Below are 25506 nucleotides of genomic sequence, written 5' to 3' on the forward strand. Positions count from 1 at the left end.
TTTTAAGAGTTACTAGTTAATGTTCACCTTTACTAAATAGTGATACTGCTGTGGGTTCTTCTCGAGGCCCAGCCTCCTCAGCAGGTCCTCCTCCCCTCCTTCCAGCAGCTGGTAGAAGATGTGGAAGTTTCTCTCACCGTGGTTCTGGTGCACAACTCGGGATTTCTCCAGGAGGTAGTTCAAGATGTGGCCCCCGACAGGAGCCCCCTAAACCAAAGCAGACATGTGGAAAGAGTTCATCAACACAGAGGAAAATATTTCTGCTTCTTGGTTGTCTGTTCAAAGACAAGATCTGAAGCAAAAGCCTACAAAATCACAAAAAATTATCTGTCACTGTGTGCCACGAGCTCTATTTCACCTCCAGCACGGTGGTGATTTGAGTGCTGAAATTCCTTCTAGGAATTCACCACAAAGGGAAAGCACCAAAACCGAGTGTGGAGGAATTAAAGGAGACTTAAAGGACTGGACGATGGCAAAACTGAGCTCCTCAGCTCCTGCCCTGTGTCCACCTTCCTGGTTGGTGTGGGGCAGTTGGGATCAGAGTGGACACGAACACTGTGCAAAGTTACACAGGACAGGGATTATCTTCAGGTCACAGCTGGTTTATGTGGATTTACTTTGGGAGTATCCATTGGCACAGTGCACTAGAAATGAAATACCCTAGAAATAAAAGGATTTGAGTTCAGTGTTCCCTTGTAGAGAGAAATAAGGGAGGAATGAAAGGACAGTGAGTGCCATAAAACCCTCTGGAAACAAACTTTGCTTATGCTGCCACCAAGGCTCTGCTTATGCTGCCACCAAGGAAATGCAAAGCACTCACTACACACACAGAGCAGCACAGAGGACTCCTGTAACAGGGACCAGTTCTTAATTATAAACCAGATTCCAAGTTACCCTGTAATCAAACTGCACATCCATGTACTTCCCAAACCGACTGGAGTTGTCATTTCGAAGGGTTTTTGCATTTCCAAAAGCCTGAAATGAAAATGATCAGAGAAAAGTAAGTGAGTACCAAGTCAGATTATTTATAAACACTTGGGTGAAGCTGCCATTTATTTATTTACAGCCTAGGATTTTCCTTCCTGGAAACCCAGAAGGAAACAGATTGCTCCCTGAATTCTAACGCTGATCTTTACACCCAGTACAGATGGAACATCCTCTGAAAACACTTCCATCCCCCCTGCAAGCTGATTTTAATGCCAGTCCACTGCTGACAACATATGTCATGTCTGACAGCCTTATCCAAGCTTCCTCCATCATCACGGCCGCTTGTCACAGCTCGCTGCCAGAGGGGCTGCCGGGCTCTCCCTGCTGCTGGGAGCTCACCTTTCCCGGGATACAGGACACAGGGATAGCTCAGGGCCCTGCAGACAGCCGCGGCTGGACACTAGAGGACACCACAGCACCAGAAAATGAACCCACAAACGCCTTTCTGAGCTGCCCACCAGGATGTGCCCGTTTGCAGTGACCCAGAGCTCTTCCCACGCCAAATCCCCTCTTTCCCTGCACCCCATCCATGCCACAACTGCTGCTGGTGGACTGGAAAGGGCCAAGCAAGCTGGGCAGGATTGCTTTGGCTGGGAATCAGAGCGGGATTCCCCAGTGCTGTGCCCACACAGCATTCCCTGGACACGCTGTCACCGCCCCGTGGGGTCCCGCTGTCAGGAAACGGGATCATTCCTGGTGACTCAGGGCCAGGACTGCACGGGAGGTACCTCCAGGACGGGGTTGGACTGCAGCAGCCGGTCCTTGACGGTCTCGACCTGCTGGCTGGCGGGGCAGGTGACAGCGTAGTACTGCAGGATCTTCTTGGTGGCCTCGGTTTTGCCGGCGCCGCTCTCGCCGGAGATGAGGATGCACTGATCCTTCCTCTCGGTGCGCAGCGAGCGGTAGGAATTGTCTGCGATGGCGTAGCTGGGAGGGGACAGCCGGGAGGGGACAGCCGGGATTAAGGGGATTGCCTGTGAAATCCCGGCTGACACATCCCCCAAAAGAGCCCCAGGCCATAGGCTGGGTGAGATCACACGGCTCCGCACGCTGGTGCCAACACAGGACAGCACTGACACCTCAACCATAGAGCCAAGGCTCTGCAGGGTGATGACACAAATTGTCAAGTTCTTTTAAACTGTTCTTTTGATTTTTTTTTCTGACAAGAAAAGGTAGAAGTTGACTAAACCGTGCAGATCAACTGCCTTTGCTAAATATAAATGATCTCTCAACACTGGTCCCATGGGACAAAAGTTTTACATTCAGGAAACACCTTGTTCTCCACTGGTATTTTTTTCTTGCTTATCTTCTAAGTGATGACACACTCAGAAGGTCACAACTGTATTTTGCTATCTGGGTGGCTCCAGAGCTTCTCTTGGATGGTGGGAAGAGCTGGATAAGCCCCCACAGACTCAAGGAGCATCCTGCAGGCTCCCTCTGCCACCCTCCACTGCCCCAAACACCAGTTCAGCTCCCCCTGCCTGCGCACACAGCCTGGCCCTGCCCCTCTGCTTCCTCCTTTGCTGCTTTTTCTTCCGTTTCTGTATTGCTGCCCATGACAGAGCAGACAGGATCTCACACCCAGAGTCTCACACACTCCTACAACACCAGAGAGCAGCAGGGGATGAGTGACAATGGTGACAACTGCTCAGAGGGAGAGGAAAAGGACAGCACACTCACATCAGACAACATTTTCAGCTCTGACACGTGGCGATCAAGCAGATATCCTGTCTTCATACACCTTACAACCTTTCAGTAGCTTGGCTTTTTTTAATTTGCATTTTCCTTTTTTTTAAACTCTCCTGCTGTGCTATTAATTAGAAATAATCACACCAAAATAACAGCTGTGGCCTTCTCAAGTCTATTAATACTTGGTGCTAAGGCAACACCAATGAGCTCCCTTGGCAACACAATTCCACACTCACCCCACAAAACACATCGTGCCCCTCTCTTCCCATCCAGATTCTGCCTCTGGAGTATTTTGGAAACAGCTGAATAAATGCAAATTTAATTCAGATTTGAAGCAGTGCCTCTGGCCCCTGTGCCTTTATTGGGCTGTTTACTGGAGCCCCACGAGCTCCAGTCACGCATGGCACAGACAGAATCACCTCAAGGAAAGATGTTTGTGGTTCCACTTGCAGGCCACAACCAGGACAGGATGTGACAGATCTCTGGGAATATGCTGTGTTCCAAGCCCATAGGGATAACTTTCCTCTTCTGAATGGGATGCACTTCCCAGAAAACTCAGCGCTCAGGCCTAGACTTGAACTATCTGACACTGGAATCTTGAAGTGTTTGGGCTTTCTAGAATCAGTTTAGAAGAGGAAAAAGAGCAAAAAACACACCTGAGTCACTGGAAAAGGAGAAGCCCTGAGTACTACACTGCAGATGGAGCATTTTGATGCTTCTCAGAGGATTTTTCAATGCATATATAATCAAATAATGCAATAAAATAATCAAATAATGGAATGGAACAGCAAAAACAGTTAACAAAAAACTCTGTTTTCCCAGTGAGAGCAGCAGCATCCAAGATCACAGTTCTCCAGGGTTCACTTATGAGCTGCACATTTTACAGCTTCTGATGGGACTTGTTAAAAGGAGAAAGAAAGCCTAAGAAATAATTAGCTACACTGTGATTTAAGTGGAATTAAAGCACATCTGCTCAGTGCTTTTGCTATCCATGAGCATTGTCATCATCCTGTACCTACTGCACACTTAAAAACAGAGCCACAATCCCAAGGATTTTCCAGAGAGTCCCAAAATTCACATCCAAGGGCACAGAAGCCCTTCCCTGACCACAGGCAAAGTGGCTCATGTAGAACCGAGCAGGTTTGAATGCAGGGTTCTTCAGGTTTAATTCTCCCCCATATGGGATTAACAGTAAAAATCACATTTTTGTCCTAACAAATCCAACTTCAAGGCTGAGACTTTCCCAAGTAATGGTGTTTCTCCCCCTCTCTGTGCTTGCAGCACATTCTGGTTTGTTTACTCTCCTGGGCTATGTGCCAGCAATAAGAAACAACCCAAATAGTTTGCTCAAAAATGATATCATTTACTCTTCCAAGATGTCTTTAAAAAAACCCAACAAAACACAACACAACATAAAAAACCCTCCAAGAGGTGCTCAGAATTTGGCCCTTAGTCCTGAAAAAAACCCATTTTGAAGCCACGTGGCCTCAGCTCTCAGTCATCTTTTTTCTTTCAGTCTGACAGAAAAATTCAAATGCTTTCAAAAATAACTTTAAACCTCAAACTTTTTTTTTTTTTTTTAAATGGGAAATTGGGAATGCTCACCAGGCCAGACCATGTAAATAAATACATTCCTTGTTCCAGCAGGCTGAGGGTATCTTAGCAACAAGGGAAATACCAGATAAATATTGGTCAGGCAGTAACAGCAGAGGTAGGAAAGAAACCCCCACACACCAGAAACTCTTTTCCCTACTTAGCCCCGTGCTGGGGAAACTCAGAGCCCGGACACAGAGACCCCAAATAACCCTGGAACAATGAACTCCTGTCCTGCCAGGGCTGGGTAAGCAACTCTGTTCCTGCAGCCAGGAAGGAACCAACTCCCTTTCCAAATACTGCTCTTGCAAAGGCAACTCATCCTCTTTGGAGAGAGGAACAGGAATAGAAAGAGCCCTACACCACACCCTCTGGAGGATCCTCTCTATCCCTTTCTATCCCTAGGATTTTCAGGGCTGCAGCTGGGACAGGGAAAAGTCCTGTTTGCCTGTTTTCACATGTCCCAGCTGTGTGGGGATGACACAACCTTGCACTGGCACCCACTCACAGGTGAGGAGAAACTTCATAGAAGCTGACGCCGCGGTAGCGCTCCATGTTCTGTTTGGTGTAGATTTCCAGTTCCTTGTAGGGGTTCACAGACACCAGCACAGAGCCAATGTAGGTCTGAAAAAGAGAACAAAAAGCAGGGAGGTTACAGGGGGTCTGGAGGCAGAGCTCAGGCATCTCTGGAGGCTGGACACCCGTTCTGGTGTGCTGGGGATGCTGCTGAGGGCTCCCAAACAGGCCAAGGGTGTGAGGAAGGGACCTCTTAGCTCTGGGAGAGAGACACTGCTGGAGTTGTGCCAGCCATGTTACCCTTGCTGGGTAAACAGCACCTGCAAATGGTTTTAGGGCTTCTAACAAGCCACAACACTGGGTTATTTCTGGTACACATTTAGGATTGAGTTCAGGTCTGGGGTTGGTGGAAGTGAGTGAATTCAAGAGAGGGAAGAATGTGGTGAGAGTTGGATTTTCAGTACTGTAAATGCCACCAGATCTCAACGGGAGCACTGCAGTGAGTCCCTACACCCATCAAATGACAGCATCCCAGACTAGTCCAGGCACAAGCACCCATGGCCTGTGGAATCTGACACCACCATCTCCAAACTCCACTGCAGAGCAAAGCTGGCTTTGTCCCGTGCAGCAAACACTGTCCAGGTCACTGACGGGCACCCTGGTGACTGTCCCTGTGCTACTCACATAGATCAGGTTCTCCTTGAAGCGTTTCCTCAGGTTCTCAATGAATGCAGCTTCGCTGGTGAAGTTTTCCAGCAGGACAAAGTCCTGCACCCCGACCCGGTCCCGGGCCGTCAGAGCGCTCTCCATGGTCAGCCGGATGCCGTTGGCTCCCAATCCCTGCAGCCAAAAGCACAGGGAAGTTGGGAGAGCTGAGGCTTTGCAGGCAGTTCCCCAAGTCCACAAGAACCACAATTACCCATGGATAACCATGGATATTAAAATAATCCCACTGCTGCTGCTGAAAACAGTGATTACCAACACTTCATCAGCTGGCTGCTCTAATTGCTTTGAGGGAAGACAAGTCAGCATTAGGGAAACATTACTGCTAAATTTCCAAAAACTTCAAATCAATCAATCAAACAAACCTTTGATAAAGAGAATAAAACTTGGATTTCCTTTCCCAGGCATCCTTTAGCAGGAGGGAGACTGAAATGTGTTCTCTCTCTGATTTCACAACGGGAAGCTGTTTCGAGGTAAGGAATCTTTTATGACTAATAATGATTCATCTCAGAAGCAAACAGCTTCACATTGCTGACCAATTCAAAAGCTTTAGCAAGGCACCCAATGGGAAAGTTCTGAGAAAATTGAGAAGAAATGAGAAATGGGCATTTCTGCATCCCACGCCACTGAATTTAGACTGTGACACCGATGTGGATCAAGAAACTCCTACCCCTGACCCTCTTTTAAAGGTTACATTTTCAACGTGGTGTAGCTGAGACACAACCATTTGTTGAAAGCACTCATCTGCTGACTCCTGACTTCACTATAAAGCAGGGAGGGGAAATGAGCACCCAGGGGTGACTCAGTTGCTGCTTGCTGGGGAAATCTCTACTCAAGGGACAGAGATGGAGAAGATGAGAGGCACCACAGAAACCAGACAGGAGATACAACGTGTGAAGCCATCTGCCTCACACCTGCCTGCATTTCCTTATCTTCTTGAACCCTCCTTACTTTGCAAACTGCTCACAGCAAGCACCCTTCTCCTAAATCATTTCCCTAAAGCACTAAGTGATATTTTGGGACGTTGCACAAACACCAGAGGTGTCTGTTCTAAGCAGGCTCATGCACTAAGAGCAATCCCAGACACCCATCACAAACTGGGAATGTCAAACCCTGCATCCAGACCCAAAACCCTGCACAATGATGTAAATGGTTTTTACTGACTCACAGAGTTCCTTCCTGCTCCTTCCCAAGATACAAAAGTGGTCAGAGCACAGGGACTGATGGTGTGCAAGGAAAAAAAATAAACCCTGCTTTGGTCAGGAAGAAAATTTACCTTTAGTTTTGTTAAACAGTAATAAGGGCAAGACTCACTGAAGTATCAGTCTGGGTCCAAACAGATGCAAATCCCCTCAGTCTGCAGTTATTTTGACTCACCAGTTTCTTGGTAAATGCTTTTTTGATTTGGTAAATGATTAGTAAATGCAGTTTTGCCTATTTCTGCAAGTTCTAATTGGCATCCTCCCTGTGAGCCTGGACAGAAGTGACTGCCTGAAACCTGCAGTTTTCAGATAGGAAAATCAATTCCTTCTGGAAATCTCAACTCCAGACCCACTCTAATGGCTCAAACACCACAAAGAAACATCATTTGATTTCCTGTTTTATTTTTTCCAATTAGTCTCATGGTCTGGAAGGCCTGAGTTCTAAGCTTGGAAAGACCCAGTCTGGGAGGAACTTTGCAGACACTGTCATTATAAAATGGCCCAAATTTTCCAAGCCAAGTCCTTCACAGCTTCAGCAAAATGCTCTGTTGTCTTCCACCCTCTTTGCCAAGGTGAGGAGAAAAGGGATAACCCTTGGAGAAGGAAGGTGGTGAGATAAGGAAAGGAAAATAGAGATAAATCACATGCAAACAAACTCTGCCTAGAAATTGGAATCCTTCTATCAGAGCAGTGCAGTCCTGGAGCAGGTTTTGGACAAGGTGATGAGAACTAAGGTAAAACCAAAAGAAAGGAACTACTTTTCAAGTGGGTAAGTTTACAGCTACAGTCCTAAAACACAGCTGCCTCAACAATGACTGAGGAGAAACTTCCAGCCTCGAACAGTTAATCCAAGTTTATATAATCCTGAAGACTTTCACAGAAAACGTCACTTAGCAGCTTCAGCAGCTCTTTCATCAGCCCCTCCCTGCAGGCCAGGACAAAGTGATCCCAGCTGTGCACATCCAGGAGAGGGAAGAGCCAATCCATCCCCCTTACAACAGAGAAAATTGCACTCAACCGCCTCCTCTGGGACAGGCATTTAAGGCCAAGAACTTTTGGTCTCCTCCAGTTTTTGTCTCCTCATTCAACTCCAACCTCTCACCGTGAGAACAAAATAACGACCTCAAGTTTGCAGTCAGCTTGAAACAAAACAAAAGCCAAACCAACGCACTGAAAGCAGCTTTTTGGCGATAATTAAATGTGACCGGGGGATGTGACGCAGTCAGAGCCTCCAGAATATAAACTTTACTCAGTCTTGCACCCTCCCAAGCCCAAGTTCAGTACAAATATAAGCCAGAGCTGAGCAATAGGCACTTCTCCATGCCAGCATTTGCTCATTTGCTTTATTGCATATGGCCAAGTCTACCACCAGCCTCAAATGTCAGCGTTAACTGTTTCACTGCCACTGACATCAACAGATGGACCATAAAAGGAGGTGAAAATAAGCCCTTTTTGCAAAAAGGAAACAGAAGAGTCATGCAGAAGGAAGGAAGTGGGGAGGGAAGACAGTACTTAAGAAAAAATAACCATAGTGATGACCATATGTTCCTACTGAATGATGAGTGTGGCAGTAAGGCACTGAATAAATGAAAGTAACGAAAATGTTGGTGATTTTCTGTTAGCAGGCAGACACCAGATCTGGTGGCTGTAAATTAATGCTAAAAAAACCAGTAGGGGTGGGGGGGGGGGAGTTAAATGTGGTATAGTGGTGCTAATTAACCATTAAAGCAGTTTGCCTATGGCCCAGGATCTGTGCAATAAACCAGACTGGAAATCTGACAGGGATTAAAATGAACTCAGATTCTTTCATTGTTTTAATCCAGGTTGTTTTCCCCACACTGGTCCCCCCACATGTAATGACAATGGCCAAGGATCCAGTGATGGGGAACCACAGCAGGCTCAGGGAGGAGCAAGGATTCAGCAGCAGGGCCAGCTCCACCTGCCTTTAAGTGCTTGGGAAACCACCACCTGTGAGAGGCAGGTCAGGTTTAGCCTAAAGCTCACCACCAAATCCCTCCTCCAGGCTTTGCTGCCTCCCTGACACTGGGTAACACCTCTAAACCAAAGCAGTGCAACTCAGTCAGCAAAACAAAGACCAGGAAAAAAGAATCTGGTGGTTTTCTCTGCAGGTTTTGAGCGAAATCCCCTCCCTGTGGGATCGGGAGAGTGTCAGGCCCAGGAAAGGAAGAAAGGGAACACAGGTGCCCACTGACAATGCATTATTTGGGTCAGCTGCACCATGTCCACCTTATAGGTCCCCTATAGGGATCAAAAGGAGGACCCAGCTGAGGACCCTGACCTCTGTAGGATGGAGACACCTAATGCCACACCCAGCACAGCCTGCAAACAGGGAATTGCAAAAATCTGAGCAATCTCCATGTGATCTCTGTGCCTGTGGGCTCAGGAGTGCCTGTGCCTCCTCTCGATCTCCCCTTTCATCCCGTGCTGAACCCACTGTTCTGAGGGTCACTCCCACTCCAGAGTGCACAAACTGACTTCTGCCACCACGTTTCCCAAAGCCACCCCACAGCACAGTTTCCAAGGACTCATTCCCACACTGTTTAACCCACTCTTTGCTTTTAATGTCATCTCCAGAGCCGTGAGCACAACAGTGGCTCAAGGCCAGAAAGGGAAAAGGCACTCCGGAATGGTGGGGACCAGTGCAATCACCACCGCAGCACTGCTTTCACATGGCTTTTTCTTCCCTGGGATTAAATTTTGGGAAAGACTTTCCACTGGTGTAAATTGGTTGCTGAATGCAGCCTGCAGAGCCAGGTTTACATTGGCTGGGGTTCCAGCTTTTCTTTGTGTTCATACAAGAGTCAACAAGACCAGAAAATACCTCCAAGCTCCTGGGAGTACAAAACCACTCAAGACTGCACCATGGAGTTTCCTAAACTGAACTGGGAAATCGCTGACATGGTATTGTGAAGGTGTAAACACATTTTTCCTTTAAACTCTGCTTAATGCCAAAGCATGATAAAGTTTTTCCTCTGCTTAGGACACGGAGAAATAATCCACCTCAGAAATGAAAAACAGGACCTTTTGCTCTGTGCGGCGAAATCCAAAGGATTTCAGTCAGCCAGGCTGAACACATTGGGGGAGTTTGTGCTGGAAGATGGGAGGGCAAGTCTGCCATGAGCACAGGGCTTTGGGGCTGATGTGAGCAGAGCAAGAAACTCCCCTGGCTTTGTCCACCAGCTGCTCCATGGCCATGGAATACCCAACATGGAGCAAGGACTCATTCCCAGGTGGGTACTGGAATGGTCGGTGCCAGCACAGCAAATCCAGACACACTGAGGGAACAGGCAGCACCAGCAACTCCCACTCCTTCCTGGAGCATCCATGAGAAAACACCTGGAGTTCTCAAAGTGAATGGTCTTGCACGGAGCAGGGAAAATCCAGAACTGATTTAGAAAGTCACAACATAAACAGAATTTCTGCTTCACCATCTAAGAAACGTGTATTTCAATATTTTCTCCTGGCAATGTATTTTTACAGATTGGGTCGTATCCACTCAGGAGACTCTCACTAGAACAACCCCAGGAAGTGGTTCCATCTGGGAAGAGGCAGGCACCTTTATCTTGGTATCAAGTGTAAGATGATTGATCTGCAGGCTCCAGGAATAGTTACAAAGCCGGGAACGGAAGAACAGGCCAGAACCAAATGTGAGTGGGAAGGGAAATTCAGATTAGATTCTGGAAGACAATGCAAGCCTGAACCAAGAAGGAACTTCTCGTGGGGAGGTGGCAGCTAAAAAACATTTGTCTCGTGGACATTCTTCACTGTCATGCCAAAGCTGCAGGAAGGAGAAAAAATTCCTTTGATTTCTAGTCCGCTCTACAGCCTGGGAAAGGGCTTGGACACAACGTGGGATAGACAGCAGAGCAGACAAAAATCAGCTCTTGTATCCAGAGCCTCAATTCCCAAGGTGCAGAATGGGAAAGCTCCTCTTGCCTTTTACATGGAGAAAAAAATAATGATGACAGAGGTGGACCAGAATCAGGGATTCTGCCAGCAAATCCCTGACAGACTGAAGTGCAGCCACTCAGGATCCTCCTCCCTCCTGCCACACTGAAAATCAGCTGCACATTTTGGACACAACTCTGTTGGTCAACAGCTGGGTTGGAAAGAAGGTTCCCCGAGAGGCAGCTCCGTGTTTTCCATAAAAATCCCCTGCATCCAACCATGTGGATTTGTCTGAAGCCACCTGAGCTGAGCTAATAATTGATAACACACATATTTGGCTTGTTTAGTTAAAAAAAAATAAATAACAAAAGGAAATGTTTTCTTTTGCTTTGAATTATGTAAGACCAATGAAGTGATTTCCCAAAAGACAACTTGGGAAAATCAGAGCTGTCAGGTGGATGGGGATCAAAACCAGGTAACAACTCTGGTGACCCAGACCAGCAGAGTTGGAAGGAAAAACTTGAACTTGCAGCTGCCTCTCAAGGACCATTTCTTAGAATTACTTTTTATTCTTGCTTCTTTTAGACCAATACATCACCAACAATGGAATGTCTGGAGTCAGGGAACTCAGAACTTGGTTCTCCCTCTGATACTTCCCATCCTAAACCATATGGAAGGATGGGACTCCAGAATACACTATTCAAAAAAATCCCATTAAAGAGATAGAAATGCTACATCCTTGACTAATTCTTGTAAAGTAATTATTTTGAAGTTTTCCATATTTTGAGTAGGGACAAATTGACATACAGGTAATAAGCAGATAATATTATTTGTTCAATGTTTATAATATAATTATACCTTCTAAATTTTACTTTGTGGGGGGATGAGTAAGGAAATAAGCAATTAGCACTGATTTGAAGGACAGGAAAAATGTTTACCCTTAAGAGGAGTAATGATATTTCAATCACCAGGCTAAATATAAAAGGGCAGTAAGAAAAATGAACTAGGCAAACCAGAAAGATCACCAGGGCTGGAAAAGTAAATACACAGAATTTCTATATTTAGGGAGCTGACATTTTTGCTCCTGAACAGATGGCACAAGCTGCTGCTGGTTAAAAGATGTTGCTGGTGGCAGTTTGCTCAGGAGACCTGTGCCCACAGGCCTGGGCCTCCCACAGCAGTTTCAGAGGACAAACAGATTGGAAAAAGGCATTAAAAAAAGGCAAAACCTCAGCTTGCTGCCCCTTCAAGTGAGTTTTGATGCTGATTTCCAGATCAGACTGAGCAGCTGAAGGGTGGCAGAAACTCAAACATTAAGAGCCAGGGCCTGCATGTGCCCCCCATGCCCCATTCCCTGCTGCACTGCCCTGGGAATGCCCAGCCCTGCTGGTGTCCCATTGCCAACCCCACTCCCAGCCCTTCCCCACTGCATTCCACACCCCCCACACAACCCTCTCAGGCCACGATGTCTCTCTGAGAGTCAAACTTTCCAAACAGAACTCCAGAGCATTCCCGGGGCATGCGAAGGGCACTTCCACACCCACAGTTCCCTCAGAGAACACCACCCCAGACACCACCTCTGCCTGTCACACTCTCATTACCACCTCTGACAACCTTTCTCCAGGCCCACAGCTGTGCAAAGGTGCTGGCCCTAGCACCCCACATGCCAGCAGAAACATCCTCTCGAACCCTGTCACCTCCACTTCCACAGGGATGGACTCAGCAGGTCATCCAAAGGCTCTGCCCTTCCCTTCATCACTCTCTCAGTGGTCAACACCAGAATATTTGTGAAAATATGCAAGGATGTCTGGACTGAGCAGGTATGGGACACACAGCCCCATGCTAACTCTTCTTCCACAGAGAATTGCTCAAATCTACAAACATGACGTTTTCAGTCCTTCTCTTCCTAAATTTGGTCACTTTACCAATTAAAGCCTTGAGCATTCTTATCCAGTCAAAATCCCACACACTTTTTTATAACACTCCCTCATTCTTGATCTCAGCATCTTCCAGAGTCAGTGAATTCCATGGCCCAATTATTCATTGTATGAAAATAATCTTTGCATCTCTTTGGCAACTTTTAGCTTAACTCAGTGTCCCTGCTCCTGTGCTACAACACAGAAGAAGGAGCTCTGTGTTCTCTGTTGTTAGTTTTTTTTATCCTCCTCTCCTACTCATCTGTTTTTCCAGGTAACAATCCCACTCCTCTCAATTTTTTGCCACAAACTCCTTCTCCCAAGTTTCGGGGTTGTCCTGCCGTGCAGGTCACAGGGCCAGGCGTTCTGGCTGCTGCTAAAACATGGACAACGTTTTCCTACACTAAAATAGAGCCTGGAGGAACTGAGGGGCAATGAATCCCTAAGAGGGTACTTCCTGCCATTCCCTAGGCTGGCAGGAATGGAGACACAAGCCCTGGGAAGGACAGCAGCAAAGCCCAGCTCCAGGAGGGTCCCTCCACATCCTTGTGCCCAAGTGAAAGCTCCACCCTTTCTTCCCTCCTAAAGCAGAGCACAGCTTTCCCCCCTCTCTTCCCACTTTCTCAACTCCCACCTTGGCTTCCTCCTCCAAACAGGTATTCCCTGGCTTTTTATCCAATTTCACCCCTTCTCACATAGCTTCCCAACGAAGGGATCTTTCTCAAAGCATTTCACTTTCCTGCTGAAACCCGGAAAATGTTTCTCCTCTCTTCTTCTGAGACCAGACACACATCTGAAAGCTGCAAAGCCACCAAAGGAGTTCAATAAACCTTACCCCGCCTCTGAACTTCATCTCTGCCTCCCGCCAGCTCCCGCAGCCCTTGCAGAGCCTTCGTTTACGCCGCTGCAAAAAGCGGCAATCTGAGGGCAAGTTCTCTCTTCTGTCAGTTGCCTTATTTTTTTATTTTTTTTTCATGGCATTTTCAGCGCAGTCAGAACTCCCTCCCTCCCACCAGCTCCTACTGGAGCATCTGGAGAGGGCGTTTTCCAAGGAGAAGGAGAACTCCCCTCCCAGCGAGGAGAGTCCGCCGTGCGCAGCCCAGGAGAGGCAGTCCCGGGGAAGTCAGCTGCGCTGCCTGCGGAGTTCCCGCTGCCCAATGACAGGGAAAAACGGAAAGAAAAGTAATCCCAGGCGCTGGAAAACCTGGGGCCGAGCCCAGCACACAAACCACAGCCAGCAGACAGGAAGAGATGAGCTTTGGAACAGCAAGTTATTGTCCTGGAGCAGCAACATGGACAGGGCTCCCCAAAGCCTCTCCCAGCTCACCCCAAACACAGCAAACACCCAGCCCCAATCCTGGGACTGACATTACACTTGGAATCACCTCCTCGGAAAATCAAAGGGCCACAAAGCGTCCAGGGTTGGATGCAGTTTGCTTTCACCAGGATTTAGAATCACAGAATGGTCTGGATTAGAAGGGACCTTAAAGTTCACCTATTTCCCATTCCATCAGACCAGGCTGCCCTGTCCAACCTGGCTCAGCAGTATTTTATTCCAGATTCCTTTGGAGACATCCAGCACCAAAACACCTGGAAGTTCTGAGGTCCTCATTACAAAATCACCTGCACTACCAAGTAAGAGCCTTCTACAGGACACAGTGAAGGCACTGCTGCCCTCAGTCCCCAGCCCTCACAAACAGAAGTTGCACACTTTGCTGTCTCTGAGCTCATCAGTGTTCTGGTAAAATTATTTCCGTTCACATAAAATTATTTATGACCAAGAGTGTGAAAACCTCCCCTCATCTCCCACCCACCTCCCCGAGATAAGAGCATTCTGACAAAAATACTGTACAGCCTTCACTAGCATTAGGGGGGAAGTGAAAGAACAAGAGACAATGGACACAAGCTGGAAGAAGGGAAATTCCAGTGGGTTATTGGGAAATTTTTTTCCCAGTGAGTGCTGTCAAATACTGGAACAGAGGGCCCAAGAAATTGTGAAACTCCATCCTTGGAGATATTTAAAACTCAACCAGACAATTCCTGAGCGACGTGATCTTAATTGGTCCTGCCTGGAAGTGAGGTTGGACCGGAGATCTCCACAAGTACTTTCCAATCTAAAATTATTCTATGATTTTATTAATTATTTTGTTCCTCAATGGACTAAGCTGTGCATCCATCCTCAAAGGAGTGCAAATAAAGATGTAAATCTGTTACAGAGGATGCCATCCCTCAGGTATCTCAGATAATTCCCAGTATGGGCTGTCAGGAAGGTTCTGTAACCATTGAACATGCAGAGCCATGGAATGATTCCCAAGCTCAGCTGCTGATGTTTCATGACTGGCACCTTCTGCACTCAGCTCTGCTTAAAGGGTTTTTTGTTTTGTTTTTTTCCTCCTTATCAAAACGCATCCACCACAAATTCTGTTACAGGAAGGGTAAAGTCAAGCTCTGAAGCAGAAAGATTTAGAGCAAAAAGCTGAAAAGCTTCAACCTACTCACAGAGGAGGCTATTTAAAAGCAAACACACGTAGCAGATGTTGTCAGTGGTTGGGTGCAGCACTCCCCTCTAATTAGCTCTGGCCCAAGGCAGCGATCCCAGAGATCCCGGCCGCGCTGGATGTCACTCGGCACGGGCAGAATGTGCCAAGGATTTGGGATGGAGCTTGACTGCTGAGAGCACTGCAGTGCCACAGCTCCTCTGCCCTCTCAGCCTCCATTTTGAACATTATTTGTGGTTCTTGCACAACTCTGCTTGGCAGGACTTTCATTCATTTCTTATCTCAGTTGGGTGAATTTTTAACGGCAGCGGCTTTAGGATGTGGCTCAGAGGAGGGTTTAGCTTTGGGCTGGCACTGAAGGAAATGGACACTACTCCAAGCCCCTCTCCTGTGCACAGGTAAGATCAAAGGTAATGTAAACTCCATTTCCCAAACTGAGCCACATTAGCCATTACTGAAACACAACAGTGAGCCCTGAGCCAGTTTTCCAAGCATAATTAAAGCTGTGGCCTGGCAGCTCTAATTCTTCAGGAGGAGAATGTCAGTGCTCCACCAGCACTCCTCAAATCAGTCTAATTGTAACCAAACAGATTCAGTAAAACTCCTATGACAATTTTAAGTACTAGCAGAGTTATCTTCACATAAGCAATCTCACCTTTCCCCTAGTTTACACCTCCTAACACTTCTCAGATCACATCTCATCACTGAAAATGCCACATAAGAAAAGAGTATACAACAGCCCAACACTTAGAAGTAAATTTTTTACACATTTCCCTTGGGTTTTTTTCCATGCAGGAGAACCCTTTTATTTATTTATTCACTGGAAAGACCTTTACTCAAACTGCTTTTTTTCTGCAGCCAAACTACTGCCCAACTTTTGCTGGCAAGGAAAACACTCCTACATGTGGGTTAGCCTAAATTAGGAGGGGGAAAAAAAAAAAGTTGGAAAGCAGAGATAATTTTACTTTGTAAGATCTTGATCCTGGATTATTATTAAGGTGATAAAACCAGACTCTTCCTTTCCAGCAGCAGAGCCCAGCCCTTGTCTGTGATTTCTGCTGAGGATGGCTGGCAAGATCTGGCTCACTACAACAGGCAACTACAGGCCGAGGGATGAATCAAGTTTTCCAGGCCTCACCAGTTAGAAGTGACTCATATAAACCCTGGATTAGAGCACTGGGATTGCTCTGCTCGTTGCAGATAAGCAGCTGATTCCCTGCATAAAATTTCACATTCAAAGCAAGGGGACTGGAAACCTTTCCTGTCAGCCCTGCTCCGACAGGCTGGCAGAGCTGAGCGTGACTTGCTAAGCTACACCCGCAAGCAGTGGCTCTGCTGAAAAAATAAAGAGTTTGGCCCCATGAAAACACCATCAGTGCTCCCCTCTGCTGTGCAGATTCTACTGCAAAATATAAATCTGGAGGTACAAGATGCTGCCTTGGGTTCATGCTATTCAAAAATCAACGTGGGTCACATCTGTGTTATTCCAAAAGGTGTCAAGTACATCTATCAGTGCGTGTCTTCCTTCTGGATTTTTATAATACTCCTTATTTCTGCCTTGCAAAAGAACTACAGAATAAGACACATTCCATAATTAGAAAGCACTTGGCAAAAATACCATGGGAAAGAAACCACCCTAAACAGGCCAGGAATTTGAGAGCCCTTCCTCTTGCAGGTCAGAGGAACATCTTAATCAAAAAATAGAAATGTCTTTAACCTGTCACGTGTCCTGCTGTACAGATTATCCTGATCTGAAACTGATTAAAATGCCTCACATTCCTAAAACACCCTATAGCAGAAACTGAGGATTCTGAGGGACATTTGTCCCACTGCTTAGGAAAAACACCCTGTGTCCAGAAGAGGATGAACATTCAACTGCAGGGTAACAATAAATCAACGCTCTGCCAAAGAGCCAAAGCTAAATATTGTAACAGGTTTGATAACAAGGCAGAACCTCCTCCCCTCATCATTCGTTCTGCTAAGAATTGTCTCTTTTCTACCGAGTTTTTGGATTAATTAATCTCCTCTTCCCCTTGCAAGAGTGCTCCAAACAAGTAGTCAGGAACAGAGGTTTGAACACAGGATATCGGCCCCTGGAGACACAACATTCCTGCACAGTCATGAAACTTCACACCTAGAAAGGTTAAACCAAAAGCTCATTATACTCACTCAAAAGGTGCCTCAAGATGATGAAAGTTCCTTCATTTTACTGCAAACTTCATGACATCACAAGTTGACTGAATTCCTCGATTCTGTGTGAAGGTGTTTGCACGGTTACAGACAAAACCGTAAAAATAGTGAGGTGTGGCCAAAAGGGTTCAAAAACCAGAAGACAAAGAATATTTAGATTATTATTTTGGATTCTAATTTATGCTTTGTAATTCCTAAAACTGTCAATACTGGTTTTGTCTGTTCCAAGAAAGCTTCGTCAGTGAGAACACCGAACTCCTTCTCTTCCCAAGCTCACTCTTTCACAAATAAATGGGGAAAAAAAAGGAATATTACAAAAAATGGAGATGCACACGTCTCCTTGGATTCCTACACTTTCTCTGCCAGTGCTGTTCCCTGTTTTGATGCCCCTGGTGATGGATTAAAAAGCACATATGACGGGCTTGTATTTAGTTATGGCTCCCGCACACACACAATAATTCTGGGTCTGTGACGTGAGCGAAAACAGAAACTGGGTTAATCTAACAAATTACGATAAATTTTCCTTGTTGTTGCTTTCTGCTGAGCCAGTGAAACAGAAATGGCTGGCTGGCTTTGACAGTGGCCGTCAGAACAAAGTCCCACTTTATAATTACCAGATGCCCTTAATGTGATGCCAGTTTGTCTCATCCCCGTGGCTGCTCCCGCTCACGGGCGCTGCGGCCCTGTCAGGGTTTCCCTGATTTTACAAACACACTCCGATCCCAACAGCAATTGTTGCACTGACTCCAACAACAAAGTTTAAACCCAACAGTTAATTCCCTGTGATTGCTCTGGCTCTGCTCTGACACAATCATTTTAAGAAGCTCCCTGTGGCAGAGACAGGGTTTGGAGGGAGCTGGTAATACAAACAGCCTGACTTAGTTCAGCTGATGTGCATTCCTCCCGACTGACTTTCCAAACAGTCACTCCCAGTGGCAGGACCTACATCTTCCTTTTAAGGGGAAAAAATGTTTTCACAGGAAAAATTAAGTGTTCAAAGCCTGTGCATATCTCCGTGCTTTCAGTCACCAGTCTCGCCTTTAAAAACACGTTCTTGTCGCACGCAGAACAAAAACTTCTCCTTCCTTAATTTAAAGTTGTTCCTCTTTTTTAGCACAGCCATTGGCTGCCTGCCCATCCCTGGCACTCTCAGGTGAAACATCCTAGCACACTACTTTTCACACAACCCAGCATGAAAGAGAGAGTTGGTTTTTCAAAGGAAGGACTGAATCTGAGTGAGGAAAACACGATGAAAAAGAACAGGGAATGCACAGGCTGCAGACAAAACCTTACAGCTCACACTGCTGACTGACAATTCCTATTCCTTCCCATTTCTTTTCCTGCATTTCTGAAAAGAGGCTCAGTGTTAGAAAGGGCTTAAGGCTGGAAAGCATATCACAACAAAAACTTCTTGTTCCATCCACATGAGATAAGGAAAGAGTGAGCACTGGTGCTTTGCCTGCAAGTTAGATGAAGGAAACAGGATTTCCCTCTGCTACTCCCTGAGCAAGATCCCAAGGAAATGTTTCTAATAATAGGAAATTACTATATAAGGCCAGATCAGCACTAAACTGTTTGCAGTCTGGAGGAGAAGGATGTACAGGAATACTGAGGAGGGACACACCAGGCTGCTCGCACATCAGGGGAAACGAGCACATCCCGGGCTCCCCTCCATACACAGGGACAGAATTTCACCTGTGACTCCTCTGCTGAGCAGGGTCCTCTCCTACAGCCCAAAATAGCAACTAAATGGACAAATCAGAGCTGCTCTGTCCTTCTATCATGCCCTTGCTTTTCACCATGGCAGGAAAAAGACAGAATAGATTTTTAAATCTGTAAAATAACACCTGCAAAGCAAAGCTGAGCACGTCTCTGATTGGGAAAGGGCAGGAAAAGACACAACCACATCCTAAAGCACGACACAGGCAGTGCTGATGCAGAGGGCAGGCTGAGAGCTCCCCTTCCTGCCCTTCAGATCCACGGAGCACAAGTTTGCTGCTGTGTTTTATGAACTGGACAGTTCTCTTTCTCATCTTGGTTTAAACAGTAAAGACATTGGGAACCATTTAAGTTCATTTTTGCAGGGTTCCCACAAAATTGCAGGAATTAATGTCTCCTAGGCCAAGAGTTTTGGCAGCTACAGGCAGCTGTGCACGTCCCAGCAGAGCTGTCAGAGGCACTGGTGTGGAGCTGTAGCTCCAACACACACTTTTCCCCATCCCTTCAGCAGACACCAAAACTGCAAGCTCAGTTAAAGGACAGATTTTCCTCCTTCTTATACAAATGAAAGGGAGTTCCTACAACAATGCTCACAAAGGCCTTGTTTGGGTAAAGTGATAAAACTGGAACGTTTCCCCGTGATTCCCAGTGAGGGGTATCTTTCCATCTCTGCTTTGTCTTTGGATAAGGCCAGTAGCTCCCAGCTCCCACTGCAGGGCAGCTTGCTGAGCAAACACAGTCTGACACAGCCACGGAAATGAGCACAATATAAATTGCTAAACAGATTTATCACCCAGAGTTTTGGGTTGGTTTGGTTTTTTTTTTTTCTCCCTGACAGCAAGAGATGTTTGTGACAAAATGTACAAATAATTCTGTATCTGTAGCCCTGCCACATCCTATGTGTCTTCCCCCAGCCCCTGCAGAATGACACAGCTTCCAGGGGAACATGAGGCCAAATCCCAGCCAACATTTTCCTGTCAGCTGGTGAGACCTCCTTGAGTTGCAAGGGTCAGTTTGCCACAGCAAGTTTAGGGTGAGAGCCTTAAAAAAAAAAAAACAAACAACCAACCCAGGCCACCCTTGTGAAAGAGTCATTGATGGTAAAGTTTGACAGTAGAGCTCTCTCTACATCACAGCATCAGGAGCTTCACAAGCCCATGAAAACACAGCTGAGATTCCCAATTATTCCCAAATCCCTGCACTGTTCCACAGGATTCCTCCAGTGTCACCAGGATCTCAGCAGCTGCTTGTACCTGGTCCTTGTCCCCACAACACCTGGCCAGAAAAGGGTGTGCACTCAAAGCTTTCCAGGACATGCAGCACTTCTGTGCCAAGAGGATGTCTCATGTTGGACTTTATCTTTAGGGACATCTTGATTACTGAGGATTTTTAGACTGACCTTTAATTTTTGTCCTGTCAAATACTTCATATCCTTGAGTGCACAGCAAGGGGGAAAATGAGTGCAGGCAACAGGCAGGTTTTTCAGAGCTGGGAAACACAAGTGGTTATGACTCAGAGAAAAACAGCTACAAGACAGCTCTTATTTTAAATGCTCTTGTGCCTCTTTTCTCGTGTAATACTTGCTCCGTAACAATTATAAAGCAATTCAGCAAGATGGCCTCTGCTGGTATGGCTTGTGGTCAGTGGTATCTGGAAGTTAAATTTGGAAAAAACATTTTTGGGAGTGAGTTCCCTGGGGATTTAAGCCAGTACAAAGTCTCAGCTGTAAGCCTGGACCCTAACACTGTTGTATTCCCTGTTTATTTTTCATACCAGCTCCAAGGATGCAGTCACTAAGTTGTTTGCTCAGTTTCAAAGTCAGGTACAGGAGAAATAAGATATTTGTCTTGGCTGTAAAAAGTTGAGAAGAATCACAGGTATAAGACTGAGAGTCTGAAAGCAGAGTTCAACCACCCCTATTATTGCTGTATTGACAGGATCCCAAGCCTTGCCTGTGCCCCCAGTGATTGCAAAATTCTTCTCTAAATACAGGAATTGTCCATTTAGAACTGCCAGCACTAAACCAGAATGTTTAAGTTGCTTTACTTTCTTTAATTGGTTAAATCTGAAACCTAAGGAAGGCTGAAACCTGAAAGACATCGTTCTTAACTGTGCCAACACACATAATTTTACAGAAATCCAGTTACCAAATCCTATATCAGACTGCTTTATAGGAAACAATTAAACTTGACTGACCTCTCCTGTCCTTTTCTCTTTTAATTGACATCTTTCATCGATGTAGCTTTGCATTAAAATAAACCACACCCAAAACCAGATCATTGGTACTGTGAAAAACAATTTAAAAAGGAAATACCTCCCTCCAAAACAGCCAAATGAAATTGTTTCTTTTAAGGCAGCACGGAGCTTTTCATAAAGCTTTTCATAAAGCCATCGTGGAATTCCTAATTTGTTTTCAAAGCCATGAACTTTTCTGTTACGTGGAGACTGGAGCATAGGTAATATCTAGATTTTATGAGTATATTCAAGCTTCCAAAGTCAGAAGAATAAAGGTCAAATATCTAAAACTTGCCTGAAAAGCACAGGAGAGAAGCTCACACATGGAACATACTTCCTTAAATTTGAATTTTTTTATAAACTAGTTTGTACACGAGTGATGCCCCAACACATAACTAACCCTACTCCTCTCTAGTGTTACTGTAACAGCAAAATCCCTTAGGATGGGCAGTTTATAGTAGGATAAAGATGTTTATATCAGTGTAATATCTGGGATATCAGTGTAATTTGTACTCAAAATATAGGGATATGTTGCTATGAGCAACGTTTTGTATTGGTACAATTGCATCTGCCATAGGTTTGTTCCATGTAATATCCACAGGTTTGTTCCATGTAATACCCATAGGTTCCTTAAGGGAAAAAAGCCAAGTCAGCAACCTGCAAGTGACGGGTGATACCTGGGAGCAACAAGTTCTTATTTTTCTTCTGGGTGTGACCCTCCTTTAAAGCAAATGTAGCAATTCTGCAGTAAACTCCAAGTCCCAAGTGGAGTTAAGTTTTGTGAGCACATTCAATGCTCTGGACATTCAGACAAGTGAAGCAGTTTCTCATTTGATGATTTGTAAGTGAAGAGTTTACAGGCACAATTTGTACTTCCACCACCACTTTTTTTTCTTTTTTTTTTTTTTTCTCTCCTCTGTTCCAAACTGACTTTGTTGGCCTAAGGCAGGCAGTTATTTTGGGGCAGTGAAAAGTTATAAATAAGTTCTAACAAAACTATTAGTGACACACATGATACTGAACTTCTTTCAAACCCTCCTTTGTAAGGGAACAAAGAGCACTTTACATTGATTGTGATGGGCACAAGCACCCTATGAAAAGTTTAAGGCAAGAGTTTCAACAACTAGATCATGAACCCAAAATAAGAATATTGGATGAGCTGTAGAAATTCCAGATTGTGCTCAAAGGAAGGGCCTGAGCAGCTTCCAAAGGCAGACGGAAGGAGAGGAGCCAGGCAGTGAGACTGGCCCTGGCAGCGTGTCAGGCTCAGGGCTGGCAGCTGAGCTGAGCACGTGGGCAGATGATATTGCAGCTGATGTCTGAGCTGCTTCCCTTTCCCCTGCCTGCTCTGCTCCTGCTGAAAAGGAGGGGAAAAGCCACCAGATGAAGGGTACTGGCTGAGGTCATCTCCTCCTGACTGCTCTGCCAGCGCCCCAAAGAGCCTGTGGTAAAAAGGCTTTAATGCTTTGGTGAATCTTTTTTATCCCAAAATAGATTTATCATCACTTAACATCCACAGGGAACTATGAGTTGCCATCATGATGGCAAAAGTGTTCCAGGCTGCCTGGAAAACACAGCCATAATTTCAGAAGGATATCCTATGTCCACATGCATCAGCTTGTACTCACACAATCCAGGATATTGTTTTCCAAGAGTTTAAAACTGACATTACTGTTGGATCAAAACCACCTTAAATTAAGATTTTTTTAATGTAAAAGAAGCAGCAAAAATGACATTGATGTTAAAAAATAAATAAATCATTGGCTTGCAACTTAGCCCCCTTTGGATTGTAAGGAATATCTCCAAGACAGTTTCAACTCCCTGCTCACTCAGAACTACACTGTCCTGCTCTCTGCATTTTCAATATTTTCTGCATTATCAGAGACATCAGTTTAATCAGAAACAAAGACAATAAAGAACAACCAAGGAGTCCATCCCTTTGTGGTTCTCAGGAATGCGTGTTCCACATCTGGATAAACATGGGTCTGTGCAGAGAATGGAAACATTCATTCCCCAGCTGTGGTTAGGTCCAAACCCTTTTTCTTTCTCTGTCTGATTTACTCCTAGTCCTGCACTGGGTGGTTGCAAAATTGCACAAACCCTGCTGAGGCTGACACAACAGGCCCAGGAATCTTCCTCATGACCCTTTACACCTACTTTATAAACACAAGCTTCTTCTGGGCTGTGAGCTCCAACTCAAGGGAGAGATCCTGAAGGAATTGACAGCTGTGACATTAACAGAAATGCCAACTGTCCCACAGCATCCATCAGAAGATGAGAATTGGCACTCCTAAGTGCAGGAGACAGGAAAGGGGAAGCACCATCCTGCTGGAAATGCATGGATTTGGAGATCTCATGGAAGTTGGGTGTCTTTACATCTTCTGCTCTGACGCCCTTTAAGGAAAGCCCACTGTCCATGGCAGCCAGGACCACAACAGGACCTGTCTGAAGGCCCATCCCACTTGGAAGGAAACACCTTTTTCCCTCTGATTTGACAGGTATAGGTCCTGTAGGTCCCCTTGGAGAGATGCTGCAGGACCATGAGGGGATCTTAGCTCTAACCTGACAGAAGAATCCAAGAGTCTCAAGAATAGGTATTTCACATAGGAAAGTCAACATTTGTTATCAAATCCCATCGTGTAAGAAATACTTACAAACCACAGGCAGCAGCTTTGGTTCATTAGCCTAAATTTTCTGTTTTAACAACTCTCATAATGCCAGGGCAGCAGCATCTGCTGTTACAGCAACAACAGGAGCCCAGCCTTCATCAGTCTCCAACAATGAGAGGAGGCTGCAAAAAGCTGAGAGCTGATACAACATGCAGGGCAAGCCCTAAATTAATCCTGCCTGGCCAAGGTCAGTGCTCTGCCCTCAGCTTCAGTGGTGTTGGAGTGCACCTGTGGCACAAAAAAAGGTTAAGCTCTTTTATATCACCTAAAGGAAAGCTTCAGTATTTGAGGGTTTGTTTCAAGAGCTGTTGTTTGCATGGCTGAAGTAGAAAAACAGAGACACAGGGAAGTTCATCACTGTAAATTATTGATCTGCTGCTTTCTAGACACTGAAACTGGTAATTAAACAAATGGTAAAAGATACTTCATCAATTATAGAGGTGCCACTTTAAATTACACTTGCTCCAGGATTAATAAAACACAGAGGTTAAATGCTTTGGGTACTTCATGCCTGCTTCTTGTTCAAAATCCTCACTGCAACAACTATTCTAATTCTCATATCCTGCTGCTCCAGAGCTGTGTGCTCTGGATCAAGCATCATAAAGGGAAATTAGAGCTTTTGTTTCACAAGTCTTATTTCACACAATGTCCAGAAAGTGGAATCACTTTTCTGCTCAACAGGATCAGTTGTAAAGCCCTGTGGTAACAGCCCTCCCTCAAAAATCAGACCAAAAAAAAGAGTTTTGTCTGCTACCAGCTACTTGTGCAATCTGTGAAGTGCTGGGCAGATGCTTGACACTGGCCTTATGGTTTTTAGAAGCTATAGACATCCAAAACCTAAAATAACACAGACAAGCTGCTTCTGAAGCAATATGATGATGACATCAAAGATGCCCTTTTAAGCAGAAATAATGTGACAACCAGGATGATGACTCAAATTTGGTTTATGATAAATTTTTATATGAGGGTGCACACCTTACTGCATCAAGCTTAAGGTTATCTCAATTTCACATGTTAAATATATGAATGTAAAAGTACACTTGCTCTAATACTGATTTTGGAACCACAAACAGCAATCAAAGAAGAGCTTGGCCATCTTGCAATTGCTGGCACAGGGTCTCTAGAACCATTACTGCATCTCTCAAATAGGTTCCACCCTGGGAAAGCATTTAGTGAAGGCTGAGTTCATCATCAATTGATTGATCTCAATCAATCATCAATTGAGATAGTCCAGGGCATGTGAATATTCCAGGTTCAAGGCTGCAAAGGCAGCAAAAGCAGCTGGCTTAAAGGCACATGCAAAACAACCCTAACAGGTGGACACAGCTGGCATCCCTCATGGAGCAGTGAGGCAACAACACTGGGAGGCAACAGCAGGGAAACAGCGGCTGCTGCTGGAGCCAGGACAATTCTGGAAGTCAAAGGACTTGTCATGGAGAAGTGGGGCAGGAGTGAAGGTGGGAGTTCAGAGAGGGAGGAGAGGCCAAGGTGAAGAACCATCAGAATATGCTGTGGAAGCTGGAGATGATGGAAAGCTGCCAGCTTTCAGCTGATGGAAATAGTCCAAGCGGGAGATGAAGGCTGGACTGTAGGATTTTTGTGGGGGAAAGAACACCAGTGCTTGGTAGGGGGACAAGAGAATCAAAGGCTGAGCTGACTC

General features: G+C 45.6%; 1 protein-coding gene across 2 annotated transcripts in view; it reads right to left on the reverse strand.

Moving 5' to 3' along the window:
• The window catches only part of MYO1C (myosin IC), a 48987-nt gene that overhangs the window by 12438 nt on the left and 11043 nt on the right, over window positions 1-25506 (reverse strand). The window contains exons 1-6 of one of the 2 annotated variants that reach the window (XM_082294762.1): window positions 13371-13429; window positions 5470-5625; window positions 4778-4893; window positions 1716-1914; window positions 895-975; window positions 28-207 (exon numbers count right to left, since the gene is read on the reverse strand). In XM_082294762.1, the coding sequence (XP_082150888.1) occupies window positions 28-207; window positions 895-975; window positions 1716-1914; window positions 4778-4893; window positions 5470-5625; window positions 13371-13388 (750 nt within the window). In that variant the 5' untranslated portion in view covers window positions 13389-13429. Of the gene's footprint in view, window positions 1-27; window positions 208-894; window positions 976-1715; window positions 1915-4777; window positions 4894-5469; window positions 5626-13370; window positions 13430-25506 lie in introns of those variants that run through there. The other variant, XM_082294761.1, reaches the window with a different exon arrangement.

This window comes from Coloeus monedula, assembly GCF_965178545.1.
Source record: "Coloeus monedula genome assembly, chromosome: 20".
Classification (NCBI taxonomy): domain Eukaryota; kingdom Metazoa; phylum Chordata; class Aves; order Passeriformes; family Corvidae; genus Coloeus; species Coloeus monedula.